Here is a 26,242-nt window from a genome sequence, read left to right as displayed (position 1 = left end):
ATATGACCTCACTGATAAGAGGAATTCTTAATCTCAGGAAACAAACTGAGGGTTGCTGGAGTGGTGAGGGGTGGGAGGGATGAGGCAGCTGGGTGATAGGCATTGGGGAGGGTATGTGCTATGGTGAGCGCTGTGAATTGTGCAAGACTGTTGAATCACAGATCTGTACCTCTGAAACAAATAATACATTATATGTTAAAAAGAAGAAGAAGATAGCAGGTGGGAAGAATGAAGGGGGGAATCGGAGGGGGAGATGAACCATGAGAGACAATGGACTCTGAAAAACAAACTGAGGGTTCTAGAGGGGAGGGGGGTGGGAGGCTGGGTTAGCCTGGTGATGGGTATTAAAGAGGGCATGTTCTGCATGGAGCACTGGGTGTTATATGTAAATAATGAACCATGGAACACTACATCAGAAACTAATGATGTAATGTATGGTGATTAACATAACATAATAATAAAAAAAAAAAACCCTGGTTGCAAAATTTGGTCAGCTCTACACTTTTTGTGAGCCTAGAAGAGTTGATTCAGAGTCACCATTGTATTGTTTTTTTGTTGTTAAAAAAGTGATATTGTTCTATTTGTATTTGAAAGGATTTATATTGTAAAACCTACCACCACATAAGGCCAAGCAGTAATAGTTTTACTTCCATCATTCTGTGGTCTGTATCACAGTTTTTTTTTTATTTATTTATTTATTTATTTATTTATTTATTTATTATTTATTTATTTAAAGATTTTATTTAGCAAGAGAGAGCACAAGCAGGGAGGAGAGGGAGAAGCAGGCTCTCCGCGGAGCAGGGAGCCCGACGTGGGGCTTGATCCTAGGACCCTGGGATCATGACCTGAGCCGAAGGCAGCCGCTTAACCAACTAAGCCACCCAGGCGCCCCAGTATCACAGTTTTATATGCTGTGCCCTGTTGTCATTTGTGTGCAGTACAGGAAAAACTCACTAGTTCAAGTTAAGTTTAAGACTCTGCCTTCATTCCTAGTCTTTCTAGCCACCACTTTCTAACTGCCTTCCCACATACAGTCTCTCCTTTTCCATCTCTCCACACTGTTGCCCAAAGGGGTTTTTGTTTTGTTTTGTTTTGTTCTGTTTTGTTTTTTTAAGATCCAGATGTGATTGTTTCATTTCTCTGACAAACCTCTGGTAGTTCTTTGTTGTCAACAGTGTCAGCCTCTCTTCCCCTGACCTCTCCAGCAGTTTCCCACCTGACTGTCTGCTGTTCTTCGAATATGCCGTTCTCCTTCATACCTGCCAGTTTGTATGAGCTGTTCCCTCTGCCTAGAACTCTCTCCCTGTCATCCCATTCCTTGCTTGCTAAATTTCCATTCTTCCTTCAAGACCTAGTTTAAATAGCTCCTCTCCTATGAAACTGTCATTGGCTCCCGCAGGCAGAGAGAGAAGCTTTTTCCTTTGGCTACTCATTGTAGCATTTACATTGTATAGCTATTACAGGTCCCTTCTTAAGTTCTTCAGGGACAAGGACTTTCTTCTCCTCCTCCTCTTCTTCCTTCTTCTTAGTTCACTGCCTAGTTCACAGCAGTTGCTTTAAAAGGTTTGGTGGTCTTGAATTTGATTAGTTTAAAACCACCATAGGAAAATACTCTGTAGTAGCTTTTTTTACTTAAGCTACTTGGTCTTACAGCTCTTTTGGCGACTAATCAGGCTCTTTTTCAGAAGCATTATTGTGCATGTGGGCAATCTTCAAGGGTTAAGGAGCTGAGTGGTCAAGCACCAGCCTTTGAAGACCTCAGGTTTCTTTACCAAGAGCTACTTTAGTGTTTTGTCCACATTACTACAGTGCCTGGAGTATAGTAACCACTCAGTAAGTGTTAGTTACTATCAGTGTTATGCTTACTGTTAGCTCCACCAGCCAAGAATCGCTAATGCTTTGTCTAATTTATAGTATCCAAACAATAGATTGTTCTCTTTTTTCAGATCAAATGCAGAATTACATTATGCTAGTGAATATGGTTTTTCAAACTACATGTAGACACAACCGACTGTCCCCTGGAGCTTCTCATTCTAGGGAGAAACCCCCTAATTGACAACCATTGCCCAGGACCCTTTCCAAAACACACTACCCTTCCTGCTCACTGTGATCTTTCTGTCTCTAGGACTGCCTATGGCTGCAGTAGCAGTAAGAGAAGCTCTCAGGTGAGAGTCTTACCCCCTGACATTATCTTTTTTTTTCTGGGATGCACTTGAGTTAAATGTTTTCCCTCACTTCTTGACATTGCCTGAGGATTTCAGTTTGTTTCTTATATTGTGATATCCTAGGAGAAGCCTCTGTCTTTCTTATCTATATGTGAGGATAGGATATGGTTTGTGATAACATTTCCAAAAATGATGAAATGGAAAATAGTTTTCTGAAATAAGCCTCTCACCTGCTCTCACTCGATTTAAATCTTTATTGAAAGCACTTGCTTTTCATAGTTTCTCTTTCATTTTCCTCTCTCCCACTTTTATTCTCACTCTTTGTCTCTGCTTGTTTTTCCAGAAGGTGCACATTCCTCCTTGTTCATTTTAAGTAGCTTCAAAAGTTGCTGTTGATGATGCCTGAAGTTGCTTTGGAGGGAGAAAACCAACAGTGAGATCAAGAATTGTAAGAATTCAAATATGTAAAGAAAGGTTGCTGTTCTGGTTTTGAGTGCCTGAGATGGTCCAGGAAGTTGGTGGGTGGAGAAGAGAGCAAGGTGGGGGTGGGGGGGGGCGGGGGTTCTTGCCCTAACAGAAAGCACCACTTCTTGTAAAGCTGCAGTAATAAGATAATGGTAGTGGCATGGAGAAAAGTAGAACAGTAGTGGAACAGAACAGAGAACTTAGAATTATAGCCACACATACAGGGAAGCCTGAAATAGGACAGATGTGGCATTACAGATTAGTAGGGAAAAGGATAGATTGTTCAAAAATGGTGCTGGAAAATTGATTATTCACACAGGAAGAAAATTAATTGGATCCTTACTCCTCATCAAACTCAAGAATCAACTTGCACATAGATTGAGGCCTTAAATGTGAGGGACAGGGACAAAGCTCTTAAACATTTATAAGAAATACATAAAATTATGCTTATGACCCTGGGGTAGGACAGAATTTTCATAAATAAAACATAAAAGTACAACCTGTACAATAAATGTTGATAAATTCAGCCTTACTAAATTTAAGAACTTCCATTCATCAAAAAATACCATAAAGAAGGTAAACAAATGAACCACAGGGTAGGAGAAGATACTTAGCTTAATATTTAGAATATCCAGAATATTTAGCTTTTTTAAGCTGAACGGGTTAACTACTATTTCTCTATGACCTAGTATCTATAATCACTGATTATTAGCAGTATCTTGGGACAGGCCCTCCCATCAGCCTTATCTGAGGCTGATTGGTCCTGCAAATTTAATGCTAAAGGAATCATTACAGAAAGTTTTCTGAGTTACAAAGTCTCTATCAGGCAGTCATCTGTAAAATCTGCTTCAGCTCAAAACTTGAAGGAATCAAGCCACCTGTTTTTAGGGAAACCCAATAGAAAGATACACTTTTCTAGTGTTCTTTTGTTTCTCTACTACTCAATATTTCCATAAGAATATTTCTATAATATTAAAAGTCATACATTTCTTGCAGCAAACTGCAGTTAATAACAGCAACAGAAATACTAACAAGACCTAAAAGTGATAAAATTAATAGTTGCAGCTGCATATTTGGATTTTATTTCTTAATATAAAATACCTATTAGCTATCTACCCATTTGATTTCCTAGAGACTTACTTACTATTTTGAGAAAAAAGATTAGAACTCTAGACTTTTAACATGCAATAATAATGTTTTTAACAACTGTCAATAGACCTTTCTGGTACCCGTGAAGTGATGCTTTTTTCTTCCATGTCTGTTAATTGGAACCAAACTGTAACTGGGGAAAAAAAGACCAGAGTGTTTTTTGACACATGTGACCTGGTTTCATTGTAGCAGTTGGTACAGTACCCGCTCTTACAGGATTTTGACTCCTTGGAGGCAGGGGCCAGTTCTTTTATATTTGTCAGTCACAGTTTGGTGCCACCATTTCTCTCTCATTGCTATTTTAGCAATAAAATAATCTGAAGGGGAATTATGTTAGTAGATATGGCTATTTAATAGTAGTTAGAATCATTGGAAAATTACCAGAGGGTGAAAACGTTTCATAGAGATCAGGGCTTACAAGTATAATACTTGAGGTAAGAACTACGTGAAAGTGTTTTGTAAAATTGCATTGTCTAGTTTATGGTCGAGGGAGGGCCAAGCAAATGAACTGTGTATGCATTTGTGTAGTACTATATAGTTGGTAGTACTGTATAGTTTTTATATGTATTGCTGAAAATAAATTATACCAGACCTTTTTTTCTCATATTCACCGTGGGACCAGTGCCATCAGTAATAAAGTCTTTCTGATTTGTCCAGGAATTAGGTCCAAAGTGGAATCTCTTTATCCTGGATTCTTTGTGGAAGAGTTATTGGAAGGGGGTTAGGGACTGTTCAGTGGAGCTGTGTCTTTAGACCTGAAGAGACGGGGGTCTGTTGCATTAACAGTGCTTGCATTCAAGGGATCCTCCCCAGGAGACTAGCACACTTTTTGGTTTTTAGATGATTTTTCTTAATTTTTACAAATGATGGCACTATTTTTTCTATTAATAGAAAGCTGAATTATCTGGTTTTCTTATTTAATGAGGACTCTAAATATAAATTGATGAATTTATGGGTACCACGTTTTTACCCCACGTTTTAGCACTTTAGTAATGCAGTCTCCTTCCTTCTTTTCCTGGTTAGTGCTAGTGTTTGCCTTTCAACCTATGAGTGAGTTGTGTTAGCGCCTGGACAGGGTTTTGCTTCTCACATTGCCACTGGTAAAAGAAGTATAGTTGTTGATAGCAATCTAGTGCTCCGTATCTAACGCTGATCTCACACCTTTCTCAGATAGCCATCTTCTTTTTCAGCATACTGTGACAGGGAGCTATCCAAAAAAATGTGATTCCCACCTCCCTGAGAGGTGAACCAAGCAGTTACAACCCAAGAGACCTGATAATTAAAGTTCCGAATTCATCTTTGTCTGTGTTTACCAGGGGAAGTCTTGTTTCCAAATTGAAATGTTTCTGCTAATTAATTTTGGTACCTGTAGTTGAAGAAGCTGGCACAGCATATCCAGATATGCTTAGCCTTGTAGCTGTGTCTTCTGTAGAGGGCAGAATCTGCACAGGACAGTACCAAAGATGAATTTTGATTTCTGATATTTTTCAAGTAGCCTGGTTTCTCCCCACCTGATAGAAGTTGCTGCATCTTTCCAAACAGGTTCTCTAATGATCTTGCTTCACCATGGCTACAAATATGGAGGGGCTGGTTCAGCACAGAGTGGGGACCCAGCAGGTGGCTGAGGTGAGTGACAGGGGCTAGCACAATAGCTGGCACCCTTGCTTTTGAAAGGAAAAGTACATCAGTGTGCTCTGTTGTTTGAAAATAGTCCCAATGAAGTCAGCATGTGATCCAGATCCAAAGCAGGATGCTGCCACGGAAGAAAAAATAAAAATGACAACATTTGCTCCTAATGTTTCTTTGCGTGAGTAGGTGGCCTAGCTGCATACAGTAAGGTGACTTTAAAAGTTCCCCTTGGGGCACCTGGGTGGCTCAGTCAGTTAAGCGTCAGCCTTCAGCTCAGGTCATGATCTCAGGGCCCTGGGATCGAGCCCCACGTCGGGCTCCCTGCTCAGCGAGGAGCCTGCTTCTCTCTCTCCTCCCCACTCATGCTCTCTGTCACTATTTCTGTCTCTCTCTCTCTCTTTAAAATAAATAAATAAAATCTTAAAAAAAAAAAAATTCACCTTAACCCTAAACCTAAAAGAATCCAATGCTTATCAAACTTATGATTATAGTTTTAACTCCAAGGCTCTGTCTTAGTTTCTTGCACATTTGATACTTTGTTAATACTGTGGTATGGTGGAAAGCCCAGTTCTGTGCATTTTACAGTCATTATTGACCAACTACCATGTGCTAGGGATTTGGGTAGGTACTGAGAAATCTAGAGGTAAATGAGCCATTGGACCTCCTTTAGCAGCCTCAGAGCCTGGTTAAGGAGTAATTATAAATCAGGATGAGAAGTGTAACCCCATGTGAGGAACATGATCCTGGAGAGGGTTTTGAATAACAAGTAAGCATTTGTCAGACAGACCCAAAGAAGTGGGGTAAGGAACTCTGCAGCTGATGCTGACGAGGGCACCCTAAGTCAGAAACCTACGTAAAGGGGTGCCTGGGTGGCTCAGTCGTTAACCGTCTGCCTTCGGCTCAGGTCATGATCCCAGGGTCATGGGATCGAGACCTGCATCGGGCTCCCTGCTCAGCGGGAAGCCTGCTTCTCCCTCTCCCCCTGCTTGTGTTCCCTCTCTCGCTGTCTTTCTGTCAGATAAATAAATAAAATCTTTAAAAAAAAAAAGAAAAGAAACCTATGTAAGGTCGGGACAGAGGCATGACGTAGCTGGTATGTTCGGACACCTTGAGGTGTAAAGGAGGGAAGTAGTAGGGCCAGATCTTTTCACTCTATACCATGCAAGGGCTTTAGTCCATTTGAAGTTGGTATGATCATTCCCATTTTATAGGTGAGGAAACCAAGGCTCAAAGACAGGAGTAATTGGCGAATGGTACACTGACCTAGTTTTGTTCCACTTCTTCCAAAGTTCCTCCAATAACATGCATCCTACTGTAACCAGGAACCATTAGAAGGATTCACATTCACACTTTTGAACCAATACTCATATTTCTAAGGCAAAGATGCAAATTTACCCAAAAAAAATGGGCATTTAAAGAAAGAATTTAAAAAGTAAGAACACACATGCCAGTTTAAACAAACAAAAATGGTGAGCATATTTTCCAAATTTTGGATCAACCATTAACTTTAAGGCTAATCACCTCCTTCCCCCAGCAAATAGTGATTAATATTAACTGAAGATGAAAGCAGGTAGATTTCATAATTTTTTTTTAATATTGCCATTTTTTAAAGGGTTATCAGAGCTGTGAAAGTGTTAAGTTTAAAGTGCTTGTGTTTATTTGTTGCTTTAGCTCGTGGTAGGAATAATTACCTTGGAAATCATTGTTGGTTTTTCAAAGAGTTAGGGTTATTTTGCATTTGATAAAGTTTCCAGTTAAAGCTGACTTGGAGACTGATGTATGGATCACTGCCCGAGAGGTCGTCATTAATTCTTTAGGGGAAGAGATTAGTATAGGAACTTAAAGTAGTAATCTATAGCAATTTATAGGCTAATCTAAGTTTTGTGTATGCAATCAGAAAATTTGCTAGGTAAAATTTTCTGTCAAATATCTTACTTCCTTCAGGAAATGGAATTTCATATATTAACTTAATGCAACTATTGTTTCCCATGACAAAAAAAAAGTGCATTCTTAGGAGACATCTAAAGTAAAAGAAGGCATTGTTAATTTGGAGTGCAAAAGCAATCTTATTTAAAATATCCCCTTGATTTCCTTGCTTTTAGTTCAAGGGATAAGTATGTGTGTGTATTCTTTGAAATTTTTGTTTGTTTTTTGAAATTTTGAGTTTAATAACTTTAAACTACATATAATAACTATATAATATTAGATGAGCTAAAAGAGTAAGAGAGCCTACAGTTCATCATTTCAATGCTAAGTAGTAGTTGAGAGGGAATGAAGTTTCTAAATTGAGGAGTTACTAAGTCACTTTTGGATAGTTGTTTATTCAGTCAGCAGACAGTGAAGGAACACACCCCTTCTCTGCCTGTTGGCCAGCGAGGGCACACAGGTAAATAATAGGCTGGGTGTCTGCTTACCAAGAGCTCTCTATCAAGAGTGGGGGTTCAAGCATAAGACGGGCCATACTAGAAGAGTGAATAGAAAAGGACAGGGTTTCCATAGTAGAAAAGAAGATCCGCAGGGGCCAGACAGATTGGGATTTAAATTCAGGCCCTGCCATTTGCTATGTGGGTGACTGCCTTGCTCCTCAGTTTCCTCATCTAGAAAATGGGAGTAATAATAGTACCTATCTCATGGCATTGTTGTGAGAAGTCATTGAAATAAAAATGTATAAAGAGCTTTAGTAGGTGCCATGCTTTTGCTCAATGAATGAGATACAGCAACATTGTCAATCATGTAAATGATTTTCTCTTAGGTCCCCAGATCAACCTTTTTGTCTCTAGACCAGATAAGTCATAAATACCAGGGTAAACTACAAAGGTTGGATAATACAAAGTAACAACTTGATGGCTTACGATGTTCTCAAATTTATTCAGTTATTCAGAGAGGCAGTTTAATATAGTGGTCAAGACTGTAGACTCTAGTAGAGTCAGATGGCCTAGATTTGAATCCTGGCCTTGCCACCTGAAGACTGTGTGACCTCTCTGTTTTTTTGGAATTGTTTATGAAGAATTAGTGTTAATTCTTTTTTAAATGTCTGGTAGAATTTAGCAGTGAAGCCATATGGGCTTGGGCTTTTCTTTGCAGGTAGCTTTTTGGTTACTAATTCAGTCTTTTTCATTTGTTGTACGTCTATTCATACTGTCTTTTTCTTTCTTTTCAAGTCAGTTTAGTAGTTGGTGTCTTTCTGAGAATTTATTCATTTTATCTAAGTTATCTAACATGTTGGCATATAATTGTTTACAGTATTCCTTTATAATTCTTTTTATTTCTCTGAGTTCAGTAACAATTTCATTCATTTCTGAGTCTAGTAATTTTTAATCTTTTTTTGGTCAGTCTAGCTTAAGGTATGTCAATTTGTTGATCTTTTCAAAGAACCACCTTTTGGTTTCATTGATTTTCTCAATTGTTTTTGTATTGTCCATTCACTAATTTCCACTCTAAGTAAACCCTAATGAGATACTATTTTGCATCCACTAGAATGACTAGAAATAAAAAGTCAGATAACAAGTGCTGGTGAGGAGGTGGAAAAATTGGAAACTTCGTACATTGCTTATGGGAATGTGAAATGGTGTAGCCACTTTGGAAAATAGTCGGCAGTTCCTCAAAAAGTTAAACATAGAGTTACCACATGACCCAACAATTCCATTCTTAGGTATACTGTTGACCCTTGATCAACACCAGGGTTGGGGTGCCAACGACTGTACAACCAAAAATCTATGTATAATTTTGACTCCCTGGAACTTAACTACTAAGAGCCTACTGTTGACCGGAAGCCTTACCAACAACACAAATAGTAAATTAACATATTTTTTATGTTATATGTATTATATACCATATATTTACAATAGTACCTGACTTTTTCTTTTTTTCAGTATTTCTAGACTATTCATTTCATCTGCAAGTTTTTTCAAATTGTCACAAATCTCCAAAAAATTTACCCAAGTATTTATGGAAGAAAAATCTGTGCATTAGTGTACCATGCAGTTTGAACCTGTGTTGTTCAAGGGTCAACTGTATACCCAAGAGAAACAAAAACATGTCCACACAAAAACTTGAACACAAGTATTTATAGCAGTGTTATTAAAAATAGCCAAAAGGTAGAAATAGCCGATGTCCATCTGTCCAACTGACAAATGGTTAACAAAGTGTGGTATATACATATAATAGAATATTATTCGACCATAAAAAGTAATGAGGTACTGACACATGCTAGGGCATGGGTGAACCTTGACATTATACTAAGTGAAGAAGCCGGTCACAAAAGACCATGTATTACATTATTCCATTCTTACGAAATGTCCAGAATAGGGAAATCTACAGAGATAGAAAGATTAGTGGTTGGTTAGGGCTGTGTATTCGGGGGTGATACCTAAAGAGGTTTCTTTTTTTTTAAGATCTATTTATTTGAGAGGGAGAGCGCGCGCTTGTGCACACAGAGGGAGAGGGAGAAGCAGACTCCCCGCCGAGCAGAGAGCCCAGTGCGGGCTCGATCCCAGAACCCTGGAATCATGACCTGAGCTGAAGGCAGATGCTTAACTGACTGAGCCACCCAGGCGCCCCAAGAGGTTTCTTTTTGAGGTGATAAAATGTTGTAAAATTGACTGTGGTGATGATTGCATATTTCTGTGAATATACTAAAAACTACTTAATTGTATACTTCATGTGTGTAGATTATATGGTAGGTGAATTATATCTCAATAAAACTGTTTTTAGGCGTGCCTGGATGGCTTAGTCAGTTAAGCATCTGCCTTCAGCTCAGGTCATGATCCCAGGGTCCTGGGATCGAGCCCCACATCAGGCTCCCTGCTCAGCAGGGAGTCTCCTCCCTCTTCCTTTCCCCCCACCCTGACTCATGCTATCTCTCTTTCTCTCTCAAATAAATAAATAAATAAAATCTTTAAATAATAATAATAAAACTTTTTTAAAAAACAGTACATAAGCAGCCAGATGCCACTGCCAAAATTAGAAAGTATTTTCCAGTATAAAAGAATAAAAAGAAATGGGGGGACAGAAACCTAAAGGGATTTGTGACAACTTTCACTTATTAATTAGAATTATCTACTTCCCAAAATAGTAAAGGATGATTTACATATACAATAAACTATGCTTTAAAAAACAACCAATATACAGTTTCATTCCAGTTTTGTAAAATATTTATACCTAATATTTATAGCTATATACCATCTACTATGTAATACAGTGTGCCAGGTATTATGCTAAGCTTATCATCTCATTTAATACTTCCATTAACACTACAAGGAAAGTATTACTTTCCCCACTTTAAATGAGGAAACTGAGAGGTAGAGAGATGAGATTACTTTGCCAGATTTCAAACTCCTGTGTGAGTGACATCAGAACCCATGCCTTTAATCACTATCCAATAAGTTCATTTTTTAAAATATCCTAAATACTAACAGTGTTTTTAGTTTTCCAGGTTATGGACAATTGTCTTTATACAAACTTCATTTTCCAAGTTTTAATTGTAACACTTATTTAAACAATTCAACAAATTATTGATTCTTTCCATGGACAGAGTGTCAGAAGCGTGGCTAAATTCAAGCTTCTGCAAAATCTTTGTGCTATGGAGTTGACTATGAAACTTGATAAAGAACAATATGGTTAAATTTTTTTAAGATTTTATTTATTTATTTATTTTAGAGATAGAGTGCAAGTGAAGGGGATCAGCAGAGGAAGAGGGCCAAGCAGACTCCACTCTGAGTGCAGAGCCCAGCTTGGGGGCCTGATCCCACAACCCTGGGATTATGACCTGAGCTGAAACCAAGAGTCATCCATGTGCCCCCAATATGGTTAATTTTTAAAAAGGGATAGTTGAGAATTTGTAACTATAGCAGGAGAAGATTGAATCATACCTAATAATAGCATTAGTTTTGCTTTTCATTTATGAAATAAATGGATTTTTGAAAGGGCTTCACTATTTTTTAAGCATTTAAAATTTCCCTCTATAGCTGGAAATAATAAAACACACAAACATCCAGACTTAGTGTTTCTTCATATTGCCTACGTGAAATAAAGACACTTTTTAACTCAATGTTTTGAGTCAGAAAAATTTAGGAGTTAACTCGTTGGAGCATTTTGAGTTACTTACTGGTTGGCAGAAAGAGCCCATTCATTCACCCAAACTGTAAGTTGAGTGTATGTTTACGCAGTGGGAGGGTGGTGGCTTCACAGATCTTGGCAAGGCATTTTCCTGGGCCCCAGGCTGTCTAAGGGGCTCTCAGCCATCAGATCCTCTTTGAATAGGAAGGTCCTGTCACCACAGAGAAAATAGCCAGATTCTTACGACCCCATTATTCTTTTATCAGCAGGGCTTGCATCACCATTGGAGAAAACAACTCTTCCATATAAGGGAATGTTTAAAAACATATGGCTTTCCCGGTTCTTGAATAGAACTCCGTACTGGCAAAGCTACATCCTCAAGTGGGAAAAAACAAAGTCATTGCTCAGGTTTCAGGTTTCCAGTGTCCTCAGAAGACCAACTCATTACATTAAATTCTGTTATTCTGCCCTCGTACAAACTGGACATTTAAGTTTTAATTTTCTTGTCGAAGTGAAGTACATATACATAGACTTGAAAGTTGGCCAATACTATGTTCGGCTTGAAATAGGAAACAGCAAGCTCCTGAACCACCCTTACCCTTCCTTATCCCCAAGTCTCCCTCTCTAAATTTGATTTCTTCTGGTATTTAACTCCTTATTTCTAAAAATAACCTTCCCCTGCCCTTTTTTGTTTTTTAAATCAGTGTTAGACATTGTCCTTTTGGGGGGGAAGAAGTGTTGTGTTTTGTAGTAAAATACCAAGTTCACCATTATAACCATTTTTAAATGTCTGGTTCTGTGGTGTTAAGTTCACATTCACATTATTCAGCAGCCATCACCACCATCCATCTCCAGAACTTTTCAAATTCCCAAACTGAAACTCTGTACTCCTTAACATTAACTGCCATTCCTCTTCCCCTCTGCCTCAGCAACCACCATTTTTTTCTCTATGAATTGGACTACTGTAGGTACCTCATATAAGTGGAATCATAATATCTGTCCTTTTTGATAGGCTTATTTCATTTAGGTTCATTAATGCTGTAGCATATATTAGAATTTTCCTCCTTTTTAGGGATGCCTAACTGGCTCGGTTAGTAGAGCATGCGTCTCTTAATCTCAGGGCCATGAGTTCATGCCCAATATTGGACATAGAGCTTACTTAAAAAAAAAAAAAAAAAATACATAGGGCACCTGGGTGGCTCAGTTGGTTAAGCGACTGCCTTCGGCTCAGGTCATGATCCTGAAGTCCCAGGATCGAGTCCCATGTCGGGCTCCCTGCTCGGTGGGGAGTCTATTTCTCCCTCTGACCCTTTCCCCTCTCATGCTCTCTCTCACTCTCTCTCTCTTCAATAAATAAATAAAATCTTTAAAAAAAAAAAATACATACATATATATATATATCTTCCTTTTTTTTAAAAAGGCCAAAAAATATTCCATTGTGTATATGTTACATTTTGTTATCAGTTCATCTGTCCATGGACACTTGTGTTGCTTCCACCTCTAGGCTACTAAAAACAATGCAGCTATGAATATGGGTGTATGGGTGTACAAATACCTCTTCAAATCCATGATTTCAGTTTTGGGGGTATATACCCAGAAGTGGAATTGCTGGATCATATGGTAATTCTATGTTTAATTTGTTGAAGAACCACCATACTATTTTCCTTAGCAGCTGCACCATTTTATATTTCTGTCAGCAGTGCACAAGGGTTCCGATTTCTCCCCATTCTCCCAAACACCTGCTATTTTCTGCTTTCTTTTTTATAATTGCCACCCCAGGGAAGTATGAAATGATATTTCATTTTGGTTTTGATTTACATTTCCCACATAATCAGTGATGTTGAACAGTTTTTCATGTGCTTATTGACCATTTGTATATCAATTTTAGAGATCCTCTTTATTCAAGACCTTTGCCCATTTTTTAATTGAGTAGTTTTATTCTTATTAAGTTGTGGGAGTTCTTTACATATTCTGGATAGTAAAGTTCATCAGACATAAGCTTTATAAATATTTTCTCCCATTTTGTGGGTTGTGTATTCACTCTCTTGATAGTGCCGTTTGAAGGAAAAAAAAAGTTTTTAGTTTTGATGAAGTTCATTCATTTTTTTTCTTTTGCTACCTGTGCCTTTGGGGCCATATCCATGAAATCACTGCCAAAATCATTGTCATGCTTTTCCCCTATATTTTCTTCTAACAGTTTCATAGTTTTGGCTCTTATGTTTTAGGTTTATGATCCATTCATATATGGAATAGCATAAGGGGCCAACCTCATTCTTTTGCATGTGGATATCCAGTTTTCTTGGCACCATTTGTTGAAAAAACTGTCCTTTCCCCCACTGAATGGTCTTAGCCTCCTTTTTGAAAATCATATGACACATATGCAAGGATTTATTTCTGGGTTCTCTATTTTTTTTAATTATGGTAAAAGCCATATAAAATTTACCATCTTAACCATTTTTAAGTATACACAGTAAAGTACATTCCCATTGTTGTGCAGTGGATCTCCACAACTTTTTTATTTTGTAAAACTTAAACTCTGTATCCACTAAACAATTACCCATTTTCCTCTCTTCCCAGCCCCTGGCAACCATCATTCTTTCTATGAATCTGACTACTTTTTATACTTCATATATATGGAGTGGAATCATAAAGAACTTATCTTTTTGTGACTGGCTTAGTTTTAGCATAATATCCTCAAGGTTCTGAAGTCAATTCTGTTCCACTAGTCAGTATGTTTGTTTTTATCCCACTACCATACAGATTTGATTATTGTAGCTTTGCATTAAGTTTTGAAATCAGGAAGGGTGAGACATCGAACTTTGTTCTAATTTTTTGAGATTGTTTTAGCTATTTTTGGGTCCCTTGACATTCCATATGAAAGTTAGGGTGGGTTTTTCTATTTCTATAAAAAACATTGTTGGGATTTGAATCCCTAGGGATTACACTGAATCTGTTAGATGGCTTTGGGTAGTATTGACATCTCAAAAATATTAAATCTTCCAATACATGAACATAGTATGTCTTCCATTTATTTATGTATTTAATTTCTTTCAGCTGTGTTTGTAGTTTTCAGTGTTTAAGTTTTTTACTTCCTTTGGGTAAGTTTATTTTTAAGCATTTTATTTTTGTGCTATTGTAAATGGAATTGTTTTCTTAATTTCCTTTTATCATGTTCATTGTTAATGTATAGAAATGTAACTGATTTTTATGTGTTGATTTTGTATCCTGCGACTTTAATGAATTGTTTATTAGTTCTAACAGTTTGTCCGTGTGTGTGTGTGTGTGTGTGTGTAATCTTTAGGATTTTCTATATGGAAGATCATATCATATGTGAATAGAGATAATTGTACTTGTTTTTCCAGTGTGGGTGCCTTTTGTTATTTTTCTTGCCTAACTGCTCTGGCCAGAACTTCCAATATAATTTAGTGGAAGTGAGGGAGGGCATATTTGTCTTCCTGACCTTAGACGAAAATTTTTCAGTGTTTCATCACAGAATATTGTATTAGCTGTGGGGTTTTGTTTTCTTTTTTTTCACATTTGACCTTTATTATGTTAAGATAGTTTCCTTCTAGGGGCACCTGGGTGGCTCAGTCGTTGGGCGTCTGCCTTCTGCTTGGGTCATGATCCCAGGGTCTTGGGATTGAGCCCTGCATCAGGCTCCCTGCTCCGCGGGAGGCCTGCTTCTCCCTCTCCCACTCCCCCTGCTTGTGTTCACTCTCTCGCTGTGTCTCTCTTTGTCAAATGAATAAATAAAATCTTTAAAAAAAAAAAAAAAAGATAGTTTCCTTCTATTCCTGCTTTGCTGAATGTTTTTGTGAAGGAGTGTTGAATTTTGTCAAATGCATTTTCTCCATTAATTGAGATTATCTTGTGTTTTTTCCCTTTCATCCTGTTAATGCAGTATATTGCATTGATTAATTTTTGTATGTCATACCATCCTTGCATTGCAGGAATAAATCCCATTTGGTCATGACGTGCAATATTTTTACCATGCTGCTGATAATCAGTTTGCTACTGTTTTGTTGAGGAATTTTCATTGGTATTCATAAGGGACACTGGGCTGTAGTTTTCTTTTCTTGTAGTGTCTAATGCTAGCCTCATAGAATGAGTTTGGGAGTATTCCTTCCTCTTCAGTTTTTTGGAAGACTTTGAGAAGGATTATTGTTAATTCTACTTTAAATGTTTGCTAGAATTCACCAGGACTGGTCCAGGGCTTGTTTATGTTACTTATTTTATTTTTATTTATTTATTTTTTGAGAAGGGTGTTGATTAATAATGATTCATTCTTCTAATTAGTTATAGGTCTGTTGAGATTTTCTATTTCTTCATGATTAAAAGTTGGTAGGGTTGTATGGTTGTTGGAATTTGTCCATTTCATCCAGGTTGCCCAGTTTGTTGGCATGCAGTTATTCATAGTACTCATTTACAATCCATTTTATTTCTGCAAAATCAGTAGTAATGTTTGCACTTTCATTTCCAAGATTAGATATTTTTTGGCTTACTATTATGGATGAAGAAATTTTAGTTTTCATTCAGCACCTCCCATTTCCATCTCTCCTCCCTTCATTCTCTCATTAAATTATATCCTCTTTGCATTAATTAACGTTCTGTTACCCAATTATGACACTTAGTACAAATACTTCCTAGTGTCTCCAGTATTGTAAAAATTATAAAATTGTAAAACCCTATTTTCCATACAAATACATCAGAGGAATTTTCAGTTTCCTCTTTTTTTTTTTTTCCATGAAAACATTCCTTCTAAAGCCCTCTGATCTCCTGCTCCAGTCCTTACTGATTGCTTTTTGGGCCTGCTGCACAGCTGTCATTCTTGACTTCTCTCTCGTTTGGAGTCTTTGTTTCCTTGAGTCCATGTTTTTTTCCTTAAAAAAAAAAAAATGGGGGTGCCTGGGTGGCTCAGTCGTTAAGCGTCTACCTTCGGCTCAGGTCATGATCCCAGGGTCCTGGAATCAAGCCCCACATCGAGCTCTCTGCTTGGCGGGAAGCCTGCTTCTCCCTCTCCCACTCCCCCTGCTTGTGTTCCCTTTCTCTCTGTCAAATAAATAAAATCTTAAAAAATAATAATAATAATTAAATAAAAATGGAAGTAACATGCTTCAAAAGCTTCCTAGGAAAGGGTACATCAGAGGTGAATTTTTTTTATTTTTTATTTTTTTTTCATTTTATTTATTTGAGAGAGAGCACAAGCAGGGGGAGGCAGAGAGAGAGAGAGTGAGAAGCAGACTCCCCGCTGAGCAGGGAGCCCGATGCGGGGCTGGATCCCAGGACCCTGAGATCATGACCTGAGCTGAAGGCTGACACTTAACCAACTGAGCCACCCAGGCGCCCCGGTGAATTCTTTTTAGATCTTACACAGTTGACCCTTGAACACCATGGGTTTGAACTGCTTAAGTCCACTTATATGCAGATTTTTTCAGTAAATACAGTACTATAAATGTATTTTCTCTGAATTTTTTTTACATTTTTTAAGTTTTCGCTTTCTTTTGTTTTTTAAGTAATCTCTACACCCAACATGGGGCTCAAACTCCCGACTCCAAAGATCAAGAGTTATATGCTTTTCCAGCTGAACCAGCCAGGCACCCCCTTCCTTATGACTTTCTTAATAACATGTTCTTTTTTCTAGCTTACTTTTTTGTTTTTTGTTTTTTTAAAGATTTCACTTATTTATTTGACAGAGAGATAGAGAGAGAGCACAAGTAGGCAGAGAGGCAGGCAGAGGGAGAGGGAGAAGCAGACTCTCCACTGAGCAGGGAGCGCGACGTGGGGCTCGATCCCAGGACCCTGGGAACATGACCTGAGCCGAAAGCAGCCGCTTAACCGACTGAGCCACCCAGGTGCCCCTAGCTTACTTTTTTGTAAGAATAGAATATATAATACATAAAACATACAAAATATGGGGCGCCTGGGTGGCTCAGTCAGTTAAGTGTCTGCCTTCAGCTCAGGTCGTGATCCCGGGATCCTGGGATCGATCCCCGCATTGATCACCTCATCAGGCTCCCTGCTCAATGGGGAGTCTGCTTCTCCCTCTCCCTCTGCCCCTCCCCCTGCTCTCTCTCTCTCTCTCTCTCAAATAAATAAAAATCTTTGAAAAAAATATGTGTTAATCAACTTTGTTATCAGTGAGGCTTTGGGTCAGCTGTAGGCTATTAGTAATTAAGTTTTGGGGGAGCCAAAATTATACGTAGATTTTCAACTACACACAGAGTTGATGCCCCTAACTCATATGCAAGGGTCAGCTATATATCTAAACATGTCTTTATTTACACCCACATGTTTAATAGTTAGACTAAGAATAGAAATCTAAGTTTTTAGAAAATAATTTTACCTCAGAATTTGAGGCATCATTTTATTGTCTTCCAGCGTGGAGTGTTGGTTTTGAAAAGGCTATTTGTACTCTTGATCTTGTAGGTGACCTTCCCTCTCTCTCTCTCTCTCTGTTTCTCTCTGTTTCTTTCTCTTTCATTCTCCCTCCTTTTATACTTCCCTCCACCCCTATTGTTAATATTTTTTCTTCATCCCTGTTCTGAAATTTCACATTATCTCTTGATGTAGTTACTCTTTCATATATTGTACTGGTACTCAGAAAGTCTCTTCAAATCTAGGAAATTGTTGTATACTAGTTCTCTGATAATTTCTTCCCTCAGTATTTTTCTAGTCTCTTTCCAGAACTAATTAATTGGATTTTGGATCTCTTGAACTAACCTTTTCAATTACTCATCCTTTCTCTCCTGTTTCCAACTCTGTCTACTTCAGGGATAGTTCCTGATTTATATCTGTCTTCGGCCTTTAGCAATTGCGTGAGTATATCATTTAATCTTGCTTTGCCAATTTCTCCACCGGTCAAATGGGGTTAATGTTTATATTTACTTTATAGAGGATCACTGTGAGAATTAAATGAGTTAATGCATATAAAGCATGGCACGTAGCAAATAATACCTTGTGGCAAAGAGTAAACACCCCAACTCCTGCTGCTGCTGCTGCTGCTGGTGTACTGTTCTTTAAACACTTTTTTCGTTTTGTTTTGAGCATCAGCACTCAGACATTTCAATTTGTACACAATTCTTGAGATATGTACTGAATATTTAAAAAGCCAAGTAGTTGTGGTTCTTTTCTAAGTAGTTATTCCAGCTTAAAATTTGAAAGTAAATTTTCCTTACAAGTTATCAATTACCAGTATCTTCAAATATTGATATTACATGATAAGCCCCATTAATTAACAATTTAATGTCATATACATACATTTTCAATCTTTCACAGCGCATTAACAAAGTTACTGGGAAAACTGGACTAGCACTACCCAAAGATGTTTCAGAGTGCAAGCAGTTCTGACAGGGACAGCCAAGATCAAGGAGTGTTCTTTAGAAAACAGTTCTTCTAAAAACAACATGGGGAACAGAAGTAAGTTAAAATGTTCAAGGCATAGTAAATGTACAAGTGTGACTCCAAATTGCCGTTTAGTGTGTTCTGTATAATAGGATATAAAAACTACCTCCCATCTATGGAATGTTAAGCTGACACTTAAGATAAAGTGTTACACATTCAATATCTCACTGTTTTCAGGCTGTACCAAAAAAATAAACAACCAGCAAATGATTTTACCTAAAAAAAAAAAGTCATTTACACTTTAAAAATGGGATGAGGTGGGATTCCTTTCCTAAAAGCATTACTAGAGGGGCGCCTGGGTGGCTCAGTCATTAAGTGTCTGCCTTCGGCTCAGGTCATGTTCCCAGGGTCCTGGGATTGAGCCCCGCATTCGGCTCCCTGCTTGGCGGGAAGCCTGCTTCTTCCTTTCCCCCTCGCCCTGCTTCTATTCCCTCTCTCGCTGTGTCTCTGTCAAATAAATAAATCTTCAAAAAAAAAAAAAAAGCATTACTAGAGCTACTGAAAACATTTGTATCTACAAAATAGTTGATAAAAATATTCCTCTGGGTTGTACAGGAAGGGAGATGGACCCCTGATAAGACAGGTTATATGATATTAATCAAACTTAGCCTCTTTCTCTCGTGCTGCTTCAGAGGCTAGACTCTCCTCATTCTTAGTTTCTCTGTTTTCTACGGGAAAACCGTCTTTAGTTTCCCGGTAAACTACTCCCTTTGCTCCCCTTTTCCCCTTGGTGCACTTTTTTCGTCTGAACATTTATGGTTTCCTGCCCTTTTGGCTTCATTTCCACTGCAGGTTTAGCTGACAACCTCCTGGATCTCCTGGGCTCCCCTGACTCCACCCCTTCAGAGTAGCTGACCTTCTTCCTTTGGGCTTCCTGGAGGTCAGGGGTGAACCAGACAGAGCCTTTGCGAGGCTGGGCCGCCAGAGTGGCTGTAACCCACCGCAGGGGTGGGGGTAGAACCAGATGGAACTGTATGGCAGCTTTTTATTGTCTCTTTTTGCTCTTTCTAGTTTTCCTTTGCTTTTACATAGTTGCTGTGTTATCCAAGTTCTTTTGTTTCTTTTAGTTTCTTTCATAGGAAGCTTTCCTCAAATGATTAATGATCCTTGTTTTTGGTTCACGTTTAAGAATGAAGCACTTACAATTGAAAACAAAAAAGTGTTTAAGGCTTGTCAACTAGTTTGGTTTGATTTTACTTTGGGGTGATTACATAGTCACCCACACATTTTGTTTGGAGGGTGCCCCAGATGTCACTATAGGTTTCTTTTCTGAGGCCATTCATTTTTTCTTGTCAAGAATTCTTCAGTTTTGGGGCGCCTGGGGGGCTCAGTTGGTTAAGTGTCTACCTTCAGCTCAGGTCATGATCCTGGGGTCCTGCCCAGGCATTGGGCTCCCTGCTCAACAAGGAGCCTGCTCCCCCTGCTTGTGCTCGCTCGCTCTCTCTCTGACAAATAAATAAAAATCTTTAAAGAATAAAAAAGAAAAAGAAAAAAGAATTGTTCAGTTTTCTGTCTGAGATATACACCTAATGCCAGTATTTTTTGCAGCTGCTGCTGCTGTTGTTTAAAAGGTGTAGCACAAGGAAGGGGGGTTGGAGGTTTACCTTCAATACTTTTACTTAATCTGCCTCTTTGAAAACAGAAGACAGGGCTCCTTCCTTCGCTGTGAAAATGTGTTTGATGTCCCTGGGTCTGGGGCCTCTTTGATTCAACTTATCCACTGACTATATTTCTTTATTCTGCAGTGAATGAGGAGGTGATGCTTTTGCTTATGGTGGTGAGTTCCTGGCTGCACCACAGCCAGTCCCCTAGATTTTAGCCTGTTTCTCAGCCCAGCTTTCTGTGGGACCTAGAATTCTAGTACTGAGCCTTTCTGGGGTCCTGGGGTAGGAATTCATTTTCTAGCCCCTCTGTAGTCCCTGGAATTCAGCTTTGTTCATTCTGCTGAGTCGGTTTCTTTTGTTTGTTTGTTTTTTAAAGCCGGGCAAAGTCATAAAGACTTAACTGTATCCATATTTAAGTAGTTGTTACATGGTTATTGAAGAATATAAAGATAGGCCCTGTCACATAAATTGAGAGAAAAAAGTTTTTTTTAAGATTCCAGCAAATCTGTACCCCGTAGTTTAACATTAGGGGTACATAGGAAATTTAATGTTATCATGAGAACAAATTTAGGCAGCTGTTGTTGCATGAAGAGATGTAGAACCACCCAGAGCAATTTTTCAAGAATCCATAAATACTTTCTTGTTAAATATTGGTTTAAAAACTACAGCACCCCCAATCACCCAAAAGTCTAGCACTCAAGCGGACCACCCATTTACAGCATTCTTCTAACACCAGTGGTATTCCAAAAGTGACCAAACTAGGATTAAAACATTCAGCAACTATCTTTTTCCTGCCCTAATACAAAGCCCTAGAGACTAAGTCATTTACATTTTAAGTAGCTAGCAGCATTTCACTATCTGTAATATAAATTTGATTCATTGATACAATTACTAATCAGAGCCGTGTTATAGTCCATTTCTACTAAAGTTCCAGAATAAACTTGGAGTATTTCCTGTATTCTCTCTTACATGCTATTACATTTCATTTCAGATGTTCTACTTTCATTCAGTCTAAACAAGACTAGTATTGGTCAATAGCAAATTTATCAAGCCAAAAATTTTAGTTTTAGATTATAGGTCTGGAGGGGAAAAAAAGCTCTCGGACTTCACTCTGTATACACAATTGGTTTTCCTCATGATAAACTATCAACTCATGAAGAATAACAGTTTTACTGCTTCAAAGTAAAGAAGACTATAAGAACCTTTTTCCTCTTTTTCAATTAAAAAAATTATGGGACAAAAGTCAAGTTTGCATTTTTTATAGCATAAATTACCAGCAAGGCCCAGACCTAGTAATCAAAAATTAAATAAAATCTCAAAATTTAAAACCAAGAAACAAGCTAAATCGCACACATATTTCATCCAAACAAATATTGGAATATTTCCCAAATAAAAACATAAGCACAATTATTATATTCCATGGTTCAGGGAAGCAGCATTAAGGATTCATGCCATAAGTTTATTTATAAACATATCAAGCATATTGAATTCAAGAGTTTGATCCATTTTTCAGAGATTGCAAGATTGCACCTTTTAAAATGCTCCTTTTCACATCTGTTTAATGGATTAATTAAAACATCCTTATTTCTTAAGTAGTTGGTATCTTGCTATAAAAAAAAAAAAATTGCAACAAATCAGATCCAAAGTACACAGTTGTCATAATTAGTAACCGTCACATGTTTTCCACTGAAAATGGCAAATTCTTCCCAGGGCCCTCCTCATAGTGGCTCCTGTGGGCCACAGAAGTTGTGAACCTTCGGATACTCTATCCCAGCATAGTGCTATCGGAAGTTCTGTGAAAGGCGCAGAGACCCAAGACGGAAGAAATGGCAGCACCACACCAAGTCCTCCTCTCACTGGGTTGGTTTCCATTCCACCTTCTGCTTTCCATTTTCCTGAAGTTTGTTAATATTTGTGATCCACTGTCACCTTCTTGACTATCCTTTTTGTCCTTGTGGGTCTGTACATTTTTTTAATCCTTACTCATAACTTAAATATGATTTGGAAAGGAATAGAGATGATAAATGAATGTGAGTGTATTTTGGTATCAAATTTAGCATAGCCTCATAAAGGGAACTGGGAGTAAGTCCCCTCCTTTTCTACTTTTTATGATAATTTATGTAAAATTGCAGGGTTTTTTGGTTCTTAAATGCCTGTAGAACGCACCAGTAAAACTATTAGGGCGTGGAAAGATTTTTAACTACTTAGTTTCTTTAATAATTAAAGGACTATTCAGATTTTGTTATTTGTAATTGACTCAGTTTTAATAAGTTATACCTTTTTCTAAGAATTTGTTTTAAGTTTTCAAGTTTATTGGCATACCATTGTTCAAAATAACTTTGTTTTGTATTTTAATATTTGAAGCAACTCTAGTTATAGCCCCTTTTCATTCGTAGTATTACATTATTTGTAATAATGTAATAATCTCTTTTTTCCTTGATTGGTTTCATGAGAGAATCATTTTATCTCTGATTATTATTGTCTCTATTATTTTCTTCCTTCTGCTTTTTGGCACTTATTTTGGTATTCTTTTTCTAAATCCTTAGGATGGATCTTAGCTTATTGATTCAGCCTTTCTTCTTTTCTGTATAAGCATTGAGCTATCTACTATCCTCTGACTAGACCTCTAGCCATATCCACTTCCAGGCAGCCAATGATTATCTTCCTATTGTTTTAGATTGATTTGCATTCTCTAGAATTTTCTGTGAAAGAAGTTATACAGTATGTACCCCTTACTGTCTGACTTCTTTCATTCCACATAATTATTTTCAGACTCATCCATGTTTTATATGTATCAGTAGTTCATGCATTTTTTTATGGTGTATCCATTATATGGAAATACTGCAAGGTGTTTTTTTTATCCTGAATGGATAAACATCTTTTTTTTAAAGATTTATTAATTTATTTGTGAGAGTGTGTACACACGCATGTGTGCACAAGTGGGGGATGGACAGAGGGAGAGGACGAGGGAGAGAATCTCAAGCAGGCTCCCCACTGAGCGTGAAGGCTGGTTCGGGGCTCAATCTCACAACCCTGAGATCATGACCTGAGCTAAAATCAGGAGGCGGACACTTAACTGACTGAGCCACCCAGGGGCCCCCCAATAAACACTTTTATCCTAAATGAATAGACATTTGAGCTGTTTACTTTTTTTGACTACTACAGATAAAGATGTTATGAACATTTCTGTACAAATGTTCATGAGAACATATGCTTTCATTTCTCTTGGATAGATAGCTAGGAGATAGATAGCTACTTGCTGGGTCATATATGGTAATTTTTAAGAAACTGCCCAGTTGATTTCCAAAGTAGTTTGTAAAATTTTATATTCCTACCAGCTGTATATAAGAGTTCTAGTTGCTCTACAGCTTTGCCAACACTTGGTATGGCCAGTCTTGTTAATGTTAGGCATTCTGGTAGATGTTTACTGGCTCCTCATTGTGGTTTTGCTTTGCATTTCTCTAATGTTGAGTGTCTTTCATGCGCGTATTTGCCATCCATGTATCATTTTTCATATGTTGAAATCTTTTGCCAATTTTTTTGAGTTATTAAATTTTGAGAGTTCTTTATGTATTCTGGGTATATGTCCTTTATCAGATACATGGTTTCTGAATATTTTCTTATAGTCTGTGGGTTTATCTTTTCATTCTCTTAACAGTGTCTTTTGAAGAACACAATTTTTTTATTTGGATGAAGTCTAATTTATCAGTTTTTTATTTTATGAATTATGCTTTTGATGTCATATCAAAATCTTTACCTAACTCAAGATCACAAAGATTTTCTCCTGTGTTTTCTCTAGCAATTTTATAGTTCCAGGTTTTGCTTTTATAATTACCTTTTGTAATTTTTTTTAAAAGATTTTATTTATTCACTTGAGAGAGAGAGAGCAAGCAAGCATGAGTGGGGTGAGAGGCAGAGGGAGAGGGAGAAGCAGACTTCCCGCTGAGCGGGCAGCCCGAAGCAGGGCTTGATCCCAGGACGTAGAGATCATGACCTGAGCTACCCAGGCACCCCTATAATTTTTTTTTAACTTAATATAGTCAGAAAATCTGGTTGTATGATAGCAGTTCTTGAAATTTGTTTTAGCTTGGTGTGTTACCTTCCAGGTTTTTTTCCTAAGTATTTATGTTCATGTGTATGTAGCTACAGAAATACATTTGACCCTTAAACAACATGGGGGCTTATGGGTGCCGCACCAACCTCCACACAACTGAAAGTCCACGTATAATTTTTGACTCCCCAAAAACTACTAATAGCCTACTGTTGACTGGAAGCCTTATAAATAACATAAAATAGTTGATTCATACATATTTTGTATGTTGTATGTATTATATATCATATTCTCATAAGAAGGTAATTTAGAGAAAAGAAAATGCTATTAAGAAAATCATAAGGAGGGATGCCTGGGCGGCTCAGTTGGTTAAGCGTCTGCCTTCAGCTCAGGCCATGATCCCAGAGTTCCTGGATCAAGCCCCAGACCAGGCTTCCTGCTCAGTGGGGAGTCTCCTTCTCCCTCTGCCCCTCCCCCCTGCACATGTGCTCTCACTCTCTCCATCTCTCAAATAAATAAATAAAATCTTTAAAAAAGAAAATCGTAAGGAAGGGGTGCCTGGGTGGCTCAGCCAGTTGAGCGTCCCAACTTTTATTTTCTGCTCAGTTGTGATCTCAGGGTCTTGGGAACACCCGTGTTGGGCTCCGTGCTCAGTGGGGAGTCTGCTTCAGTTTCTCTCCCTCTGATCCTCCCCCTGCTCTTGCTTTTTCTCTCTCTAGTAAATAAATCTTAAAAAAAAAAAAGAGAGAGAGATTTTCAATGGATTTGACAAAGCAGCTTTACCCAACTTGGGCCCCGGGATCATCTCAGATGCCCAGTGAAGAGAATTCCCAGGAAGGCTCAGCTGCCTCTCAAACTATCTCCAAAGTGTTAATAAAGAACCTTAGTAAATTGACTCTCGACCCTAGTATCAAACTCCTTCCCCTCTACCAGAATATCCACCCCAACAGCAGGACAGAGAAGAAACCACAGGGGCTCTTTGACTGCATCCTCAGCAGCAGGATAAGAGGTGGAGTAAGGACTTTGCTAACTGCTTGGAAAGAAAGGATGGAAAGGATGATGCTATTGATTCAGTACCAGTGCTACCCCAACCAGCGATCCATGCTTCAGAAGGAAATTGAGGGTGAATCAAGAGTGGAAAGATTTAGATGTATGTAGCTGTCATTATTACCTGTATCATAAAGATCTTTCTGAGGATACCAGCATGGAGAATAATTATGACATGCAGCCGATGTAAACATAGACTTTATTCTTGTGCTGTTTCTTCTCGCTAGTAATTTTAGGATCATTATGCAGCAGCTTGGGAAAGCTGCTCTATGTTAGGACAAACTGTACAATATTTTGATAATCTATGATATAAGCTGTCTTTTTTGTATCTTTTCTACCTGGGGATACCAGTAATTTGTGAGGAATCCTGTAGTTTGCATTTGAATGGCTTCAGTATACTTCCACTTTTTTATTGACCTAAGGAAGCACTAACAGGTTTTGAATGTTGCCTGTGTGTTTGAGAAGCCTGAAATGATTAAGAGAAAACCTAACATCAAATTGGAAGCCAAGTAACTTGTGCAGAAGGAATACACAGAAAACTTTGGGTGGTTTGGTTAGAGCATAATTAGGGCAGGGTGCATATGCTAGATTTTCTGGTTTTCAAAAATTGTAATAAAATTTTTTTTATGTGCTATGCTGTTTAAATTGTCAGTAGCAAATGTGTGTGTAGAGGA

At 38.0% G+C, this 26,242-nt stretch overlaps 1 protein-coding gene across 6 annotated transcripts in view; it reads left to right on the top strand.

Moving 5' to 3' along the window:
• NR2C2 (nuclear receptor subfamily 2 group C member 2) overlaps window positions 1–26,242 on the top strand; it is a 97,958-nt gene that overhangs the window by 10,185 nt on the left and 61,531 nt on the right. For 2 of the 6 annotated variants that reach the window (XR_014139726.1, XM_081801693.1), the window contains exon 2: window positions 5,322–5,405. The exons of 1 other annotated variant lie outside the window; for it this stretch is intronic. Coding sequence is in view for 3 of the 5 variants with exons in the window: in XM_081801693.1 (XP_081657819.1) it covers window positions 5,346–5,405 (60 nt within the window). In the remaining 2 variants the exon portion in view is untranslated. Of the gene's footprint in view, window positions 1–2,125; window positions 2,166–2,508; window positions 2,614–5,321; window positions 5,406–22,180; window positions 22,331–26,242 lie in introns of those variants that run through there. 3 more of the 6 variants (XM_081801699.1, XM_081801703.1, XM_081801717.1) reach the window with 3 other exon arrangements.

The sequence above is a fragment of the Leptonychotes weddellii genome, chromosome 1 (genome assembly GCF_054177405.1).
Source record: "Leptonychotes weddellii isolate Sample4059 chromosome 1, ASM5417740v2, whole genome shotgun sequence".
Lineage (NCBI taxonomy): Eukaryota > Metazoa > Chordata > Mammalia > Carnivora > Phocidae > Leptonychotes > Leptonychotes weddellii.
Note: the sequence above shows the minus strand (reverse complement) of the source record. Positions and strands in the feature narration are given on the sequence as shown.